Raw genomic sequence first — 8,933 nt, 5'->3', positions numbered from 1 at the left:
TTCCCTGTACATCTCTCAACACCGAGCAAACCATCAGTAGTGCCCAAGTCTTAAGGGCGGTCAAAAATGGGGTGTCTACAACAATGCTCGCAGAACTCAAGCTTCCCCGTCTTGGCGCCTTTCAACAGGCCTTGCTTTACCAACCCTTGTAAAGCCTTCTCACCGACATGCCCTAGGCGCATGTGCCAAAGTTTGGAAGTGTCTGATGCATCATCTTCTGAGCTGGAACTGTTGGAGACAGCCACTCTCCCTGTGACTGTAGAGCCATCTAGGAAATATAAATTTCCCTGTCGAGTACCCTTCATTGCAACCAATGCTCTTCGAACAACTTTAAGGACTCCACCTTCCATGGTTACTCTGTAATCTTTGGAGTCTAAAACTCCCACTGAGATGAGATTCTTGGTTAGATCTGGTACATACCGTACATCTTCAAGAATTCTGATTGTTCCATCATGGATCTTCAGTTTAATTGTTCCAATCCCCTTTGTCTGGCAAGCTTGGTCGTTGCCCATCAGCACAACTCTTCCATCGAACTCTCGTAAGCTCGAGAACCACTGCTTGTTAGGACACATATGGAATGAACATCCGGAATCTATTATCCATTCATTAGACTGGCCATATGATGAAACTGTGAAGGCTCCTCCTTCATCATTATCTCCATCTCATGCAATATTCACCTTCTCTTCTGTCTTGTCTTTATTTGGACAATCTTTTGCCCAATGCCCCTTCTGGCGACAAGCTGCACACTCGTCTTTTGCAAGACGTCTTTTGTCTGAAGGTTTCCCCCTGGATTTTGAGCGAGACTTTCCTCGCCCTGTATTTCTTCTGTTTTTGTTCTGCCTCTGACTGTTAATGCCTCGGATGTTGAGTCCCTGTTTGCAGACTTATCTTTCCTTCTGAACTCATTGTTCACCAAGGCGTTTGCAACATCAATATACTTGATCTTCTCTTTACCGTACAGTAAAGTAGTAGTGAGATGATCATACGAGTCAAGCAAGGAATTTAACAATAACAGTGCTTTGTCTTCATCACCAACTTGATCATCCAAATTCTTCAAATCCGTAATAATTTTGTTGAAGTTATTTAGGTGTTCGTTCATCGAAATACCTTTAATGTAGTCGAAACGAAACAACCTCTTCCTCAAATAGAGCCGATTCTCAATGCTCTTTGTCATGAACTTATCTTCCAGCGCCTTCCAAAGCTTCTTCGCAATATCATATTCTGTAAAGGCATACTTCTCCTCTTTTGCAAGGCAAAGTCGGATGGAACTGCAGGCCAGGAGATTCACCCTCTCCCATTCTATCTCGTCCAGGTCATCTGGTTTGTCTCCCAGAGTGAAGTGCAGGTTCATTTGGACAAGCATATCCTTAACTTCGCATCTCCACATGCCGAAGTTTTTGCTTCCATCGAACTTCTCTACCTCGAACTTGGCATTGGACACCGGGGTCCAATGCCTAGAAGTGCTTGTACTGGCTGAATTACTTACGGACTCGGTTGATCTAGATTCTGCCATTTTTTAGAAACTTTAATTCAAAAAACTGACCGTACAGATGTGTCCGGAATACTCCAAATAGTTGGGAAGCACTATTGGATCGTCAAAAACGGACTCCGAATGGCTCCGTTCTGGCAAAAACACTTTGGACGGGTCAGATCTGCAGAATCTGGTGCGCTGAGATGCACCGGATAATTTCTCCGGTCAACGGCTGGTCAACGGCTCGGTCAACGGCGCAGGCGGCGCGGTCAACGGAGGATTGGCGGCGCGGTCAACGCGGCTTGACGGCTGGTTAACTCGGCTTGACGGCGCAGTCAACTCAGCTTGACAGCTGGTCAACGCGGCTTGGTCAGCGGCTCAGGCTGACTGGGCAGGGCACGTGGCTGACACGTGGCTGACGTGTCGGCTGACTAGGTCGTCTTCTTCACTGAGCGGCGCGTGGGGCGCGTGGGTTTCAAGCGCAATCTTCTCCTGGCGCGTGACGGCGCGTCGAAGCTCCTCTGGGCTCTGTTTTTGCTGTTCTGGACTCCTCTCAGGGAGTTCTTCCTCCTGGTATGGTCAAAAGTAGATTTTGAGCACTTCGAAATCTGGGCACTTTCGGAAAAAATTCGATTTTTCGCAACCCGAGCTCTGATACCAATTGTTGCGGATCGGGGGCACACCAGGGAACTCAAACAAGCAATAACACACAAGATTTAACGTGGTTCGGCAAGTCGCCTACGTCCACGGGCAGCGGATTCACTATATTGAACAAAATGGTAAGAATTACAACACTCTCTATAATTCTCTCTCTCTCTTTGCTCTCTAAGCTCACACCTCTCTGTTATCTCAGCTGTACATCTCAACTCTCCTTAGCTTCTCTATATATAGAGATTACAAATGCAAGAGAAAGTCTTTGAAATGAGCTGGCTGCCAGCCCATTGTTGTGCTTTCGGTGGCTTTCCAGATTGATGCTTCACATGGCTTCTCATGGCCTCATGGCCAACTCACATGGCCTCATGGCTTCCCCACCATGTAGCTGGCTGCCACTTTCCATCACATGGCCAGAATCTGTAGCCAATATTCAACACATGTAACCGCATCTTGTTGACTAACTGCAAATCATTGACAGACATAGGGTGGTTATGTCAATGCATTATGCACGATATTTTCCAAGTAGCCTTTCTTTATTAGCTTGGTTAGTCCGTTAATTTAATGCAATATGTGAATGAATATTTCTTAGCAAACAAATCCTTGATCCAAGTACACTAAACATTTTCTTGTATTTTATCAACCATTAATTATATTTTTATCTTTGTCTACACACAGCCGACAAGCATAGTTCTTCTTGGTGTGGATATGTTTCATTTATTTGGAAAATTAAGAAAAATAGAGTAATTTAGTTTTGACAAATTATGATGCGCGCGTGGAGTCCTACTAATAAAATATAAAAATGAGTTATGTTATTGATTGTTACACTTGCATCTTGTATAAAGGGGTGTCTGAATTAAAGAACTAGTTGTTCGCTGAGTCCTTCATTGACTGCCACACCAAGTTTGAAGTTGTAATTTGTAAATTAGTACTTGATTAGAACCCACTAAAAAGCAATGTATACATAAAATTAAAAAAAAAAAAGTGGTGATATAATCACCGTATTTATTATTCAAAGTCTATGTGACAAACAATACTCTTACCCTCTCCCTACATCTGCGATTACTTATTATTCATATAAAATTACAAACTGATTTTTTTTAAAATTAATTTTTACAGACAAATTTGACAGAAAAATGAAAGTATAACAATGATATATATTACAGAGAACAATGAAATCCTAAGTGGAGTGAGAGGAGCGGTGAACTAAAAGCCAATGATCTACTTCCACATAACCATCGCGATGGACATGAGAGAGACAGCTATCCAATGGAATGTTCCTGGCAGAAATGAGGAACCTACACCCACAACAAAACAAAGAATGATGAGAGACAAATACAATTAATTAATTAATAGATCAATCCATGAATATTCAAATATTGATGATGAGAGACAAATACAATTAATTAATTAATAGATCAGTCCATGAATATTCAAATATTGATGATGAGAGACAAATACAATTAATTAATTAATAGATCAGTCCATGAATATTCAAATATTGATGATGAGAGACAAATACAATTAATTAATTAATAGATCAGTCCATGAATATTCAAATATTGATGATGAGAGACAAACACAAGTAATAGATCGATGGATGAATATTCAAACATGGATGATGAGATACAAAATTCAAGTAACAGATCGATGGATGAATAATTAAACATACCCCCTTATTTGATTATCAAACATGTCCTTAAAGATTTAAAGTAGTATGTTGAAATGAGATTCCTATTTCTTGCCTTTCAAGTATTATAAAAAAAAAAGATAAATTAAAAAATAAGCAAAAATCTTGGCATGAAATAATTGGTCCATGTAAATCTCATGTTAGATATCTTCTATATGAAAGTAGACATTTTAATTCCCATATAATACAAGGGTGATGTTATTTTAAGTCTAAAAATTAGACTAACTTTTTTAACTGACAATCTATTAAAATATTTAAAACAATTATCTCTCATAATCAATTATCTTATTTACACATTATTGAATTTAGAAAGTAAATTTAAAAAATAGATTTATGTATCATTTTTCATATTTAAAATGTGAATTTTGTGAATTTCATCAACTATAAAGAGACACCTAACAGCTTACTAAAATATATTTTAATATTAGATATATGAATGACTTTCTTAGTCCAGCCTAAGGATTCAAAAACCTGGGGCTATCAAGTATGCCATAAACGCGTTTCATAGATGCAATCCATATCTTTATTTTATAATTAACAATTTGTGAAAAATTCATATTGATAAATTCATATGAAAAAAAAAATATATATATATATATATATTATTATAATGTTCACTTTTTTATTTTAAATTGATGATGTATTAGGTAACCTTGTCAAATAAAATGAAAATTTCTATTTAATCTATGTAATAGAATGGATCAAAATCCATTAAACTATTTACTTTATCATAGTTGAATCCATGACTTTTTTTTTTGGACTAAGCCCTTAACCTTATATTTGATTGGAAAATTTGAAAAGAGATTTAGAAAAAGAAAAGGAAAAGGAAAAAATGTGTATAAAATTAGATAAATGTAAATATATATATTTTCACTTATATTTTTTTTTTCATTCTAAATTCGTTTTCAAAATCTCCTAACCAAATACAGTGTAAGAGAGTCATGTAGCCAATTGGTTGCAGACCAAAAAACAAAAACAAAAAAAAAAAACTGGAAAGAAGGCCTTCAGAAGTTAGGAGTGATCTGAACGGTCATCTCACCGTGATTGCTACTGCTTGAAGACGTAGACGTTGAGTTTGAAACCTTAATTCCAAGCTTTGCACAGTCAGAACCAAGGGCACCTAAATCAAAAAACAAGATACAAAAACAAATATTAGGAGCCACTTTCACCATAAAAAAGAACAGAAGGTCGGTGGTGGTTAGTTAAATTTTGCATATGTAGAAATATAATCCAGCTATTCTATTTGGGCAAAAATCAATCACCAAATTAGACACAATCCTTTCTCATGGGTGTATCAGTTCATTAATCGACTTTTGTATTCGTAGACATTTTCAATTATATCAACATGTATGTACATGTAGAATCAAAATAGAAGAGAGTTTTGAGGGAATGGATTAATCCTTACAGTCACTGTAGCAGGGGAAGGCAGTGATGTTGAGAAGATTAGAGTAACCAGGGTTGCATTGGCAAGTATGCGTCATTGTTCTGTTCTTCGTGCATGTTCCTCCGCCACAATAGATCCAATAACAAGCTAGAAAACCCATAATCAAATTATTAATATTAATTAAGGTAACCAGATTATATCCAGAAATAAAAGAAAAATTAAATGATATTGATGGTAAGAGTAGAGAGGGTATAGTGTGAGTAAGGATGATTACGATCAAATAAAGATGAATTTAATGGAATAACGGATGGAGCTGGAGGAGCTGCTGGCATGCACGAGTAGTCAAGAGAACCTGCAACCACGAACCAAAATCAAACCATTATTAATTCCATCACTAAACTGCACAAATAATATTTGTATGTATATAAACACACCAACTACTGTTTGATTAAAATTAATTTATAAGATGAATTTATAATATGTTTTGGCAGATTGCTGAAAAGTTGTGTTGTTGTTATTGTTGTTGTGACTGTTATGCATTTTCTACTATTTTTATATTTTGTTTAAGCCAAGTCAATAGTAATATTATGTTTGAGTTTTGATTTTGTAAAAGATTTACAGAGACGAAAAAGGAAATAGAAATTGACAAAAAAAAATTCAATTTCTGCTTAATTTTTTTTCCCTTCATTCATTATTTTTATTTTTATTTTTTTTGTCAAAATTCGAATACAACCTAAAGTAACTTGATAGTTGAGAGTTTGAAAACTTTTTAGATAGATATTGTATTTGTTTGTAAGAGAATTATGAGAGAGAAAGAAAAGCGAAGTAGGAAAAATGAAGAAAGAGAAGAGAAGAGAAGAGAGGGTAAATTACAATTAGGAATAACGCAGGGAAGATACAGAAGATCCTGTTCGCTGTCAAGACGGGTACGCTTCCAACCATTTTCACATTCGCATGTGAAGCCGAATGGTCTGTCAAGTGCTACACTGCAATTTCCTTTTCCACATTCCACTTCTTTGCATATAGTGTCTGTGTACACACATGCATTCACATTCAAGACAGAGAGATTATATTATTATTTTGAAAAATGTTAAGTATTTAAATATTTTATTAAATGTTCTACTAAATGTATGGGATCCACACTGTATGTAAGTCTCACTCCTATGTTAGACATTTGGTAGAACATTTGATAAAATATTTAGAGTCGCTAGCGTTACTCTATTATTTTTTTATGTGAAAGTCAATTGTTAGTTATTAGATTAGCACGAGAGAGATTACTTACCAGCGTAAGGAGCGAGAATAGGTGCGATGCCATCAGATGCTTTAGCACTCATAGGAAGCACAACCGCAGCAAGGATAATAGCTACAAAAGCCATGAAACAATGGGAAGCTGCCATCTGTTTCAACTTTCAGAGAGAGAAACAAAGAAAGAAACAGAGTGAAGCTGGGATACGGTGGTGTTGTATTCAGTGGGGGATTGTTTATTTATATGGACTTGTGCATTGAAATTTTCTTAATAGAAGCTTCCACACATATTTATATATATGTATATATATATATAACCTTGTGAAGAGGGGTGACTTGGGATGAAAAATCAGTATAATAATGTTGTCATAATGAATTAAATGTATGGTTTGAAATTAAAGCTTTCAATTCCTTGTATTGGTAGGTTAGTTTGAAAATGTCAAAAGAGATAGAGATTTTTATAAGCAGTTTAATGTTGACAAAAACAACCGACTTAACCTCCCCGAGCATTCACTCTCTATTTTCGTAATGATTTCTTGGATATCAAATCAAATGAAATTGCGTAAAAGTAAAAGTCGACAGCGCGGTCCTTGAGTAGTCGAAGCTTCCTTGCGTGAAACGTCAGAGCGATTTATAATGGAGTCGTCAAGTGTTAGGGAAGAAATTAATCATATTTTATTTTGAGTTTGCCTATGACCTTCTATTTTATTTCTTCACCTTCAATTATATTTTTAATATAATATTGCACATGGGATTTCACATCATTTTATTTCCAGCAATGATAGAGACCACTAATTTTGGAACTCTAAAAAGACCACTAATGACATGTCACTCAATAAAAAATAAAAAAAATACAACATCAAGGCCAAAATATCAAATCATTCATGGTGGGGCCTACTGCCACATCATTAGTGGTAGCACTAATTAGTGCTCCCACTCATTTTCCTTTTATTTCACATGAAAATATTACACATTATTTTATTCAACTTTTTCTAACCACAAAATATATAACACTATTACAAAATGCGTAACCTTATGTCAAAAAGTAATTTCATTTTTCAACCACAAATTATCATAACTTCTATCAAAAAAATATGTAACATTTACCATAAAAATACCTAACACATACTATAAAAACATGTAACAATGTACATATGATACACACCTCATGGGATTTCCTCACTCAGTTATAACATTTGTGATATTTCATTATGACTTATTGTGGTATTAGTTATTATGACTTGATTATGATTTAATTTCACATATTGTGATGTCAGTTATGACTTATTGTGATGTTAGCTATGAGATTTTTTTAGTTATAATTCAAAAAGATCTTTGGTTATATCCTATGATAATGAATACTTTTTTTTATTTTAATTATGACGTGGACGTGATTCGATTATGATATTTGTTATAATCAACTTTTACAAATATTTTAATTTGCATATGATACATTTATTTTAGAGTGTGTACCATAACATACCAGTTACAAAATGTGAATAACAAAGATAATTACAATTTTTTTTCTTTTTACTCTTTTCTAAATTGTCGTAATGGCTTACCATGTTTCTTTTCGAGTTCCTGTTAAGTCTACTTTTTTTTGGCTTATCTCCCAAGTCCACGGTTGAGCCTTATGGACCACCAAGGAGCCTATCAAGTTGTTTTGATTTGAATTATTTATTTTGTTAGATTTTATGAGTAAATTATTTTTTAAAAAAAATTAATCTGATAATCCTACCTTATAATTTTATTATATTATATTTTAAAATGAATAATCTATTTTCAAAATTTTAGTTATGCATGTTATCATACTTTTTTAAAAATTTTAAAAAAAATAAATATAATAAAATTATATAGTTATTATTATCAAATCAATCTAATTCTTTTACGAACAATCTAAGGCATAGTTTGGGAAGTTGGTTTTGGTGGGTTAGGGGCTAAAATAGCTACAAAAAACAAAACAGGCTATTTTAGTTACAAAAAATAAAACATCAAATCCAACCCATAATCATTACACTCCTCTCTCATAAAAAAAAAAGTCAAAAAAGTCAAAAAGCCAAAAAACTCTTCCCAAACTAGACTTTTTAGCCCCAGGCTAAAATAGCCAAAAAGTCAAAAAACTAAAAAGTCAACACACTTTCCAAACGGAAGCTAATAAACTCAATAAAATGAGTGATTCATATTATTAAAATGAAACTTGTATGGTAAGTCAAGATGTTGCCATGGTTATTCATTTGAATTTATTAAAGTGTTCTTGGGGAAGGTTTTTCATAACCCCTCTACTTGGCTTCATGATCTACTTGTAGGGGATGAAAGTCCTGTCTAATTTGCTTTTGATTAAATAAAATTTTGTTCTACTCAGTGAAAATATATATATATATATATATATATATTGTCAAAACGTCCTGACTAAAGACGAGCGCCACTCAAATAAAACTACTAGAAAGCCACTTCGATTGTAATTGTATTAAAGAGATTGAACTGGTATTCTG

At 34.5% G+C, this 8,933-nt stretch overlaps 1 protein-coding gene across 1 annotated transcript; it reads right to left on the bottom strand.

The window, feature by feature from the left end:
- Nucleotides 1-3,097: 3,097 nt before the first annotated feature.
- On the bottom strand, nucleotides 3,098-7,005 carry LOC114258525 (uncharacterized). The gene is made up of 6 exons (XM_028198495.2): nucleotides 6,479-7,005; nucleotides 6,070-6,225; nucleotides 5,471-5,548; nucleotides 5,218-5,343; nucleotides 4,852-4,932; nucleotides 3,098-3,420 (listed from the first exon to the last, which is right to left on the bottom strand). Exons 1-6 carry the CDS (start codon nucleotides 6,591-6,593, stop codon nucleotides 3,344-3,346), a joined length of 633 nt encoding a protein of 210 aa, XP_028054296.2. The 5' UTR covers nucleotides 6,594-7,005; the 3' UTR covers nucleotides 3,098-3,343.
- Nucleotides 7,006-8,933: the final 1,928 nt, after the last annotated feature.

The sequence above is a fragment of the Camellia sinensis genome, chromosome 2 (assembly GCF_055761805.1).
Source record: "Camellia sinensis isolate YWXY chromosome 2, ASM5576180v1, whole genome shotgun sequence".
Classification (NCBI taxonomy): Eukaryota; Viridiplantae; Streptophyta; class Magnoliopsida; order Ericales; family Theaceae; genus Camellia; species Camellia sinensis.
The sequence above is the reverse complement of the archived record's forward strand: the minus strand, read 5'-3'. Positions and strand labels throughout refer to the sequence as shown.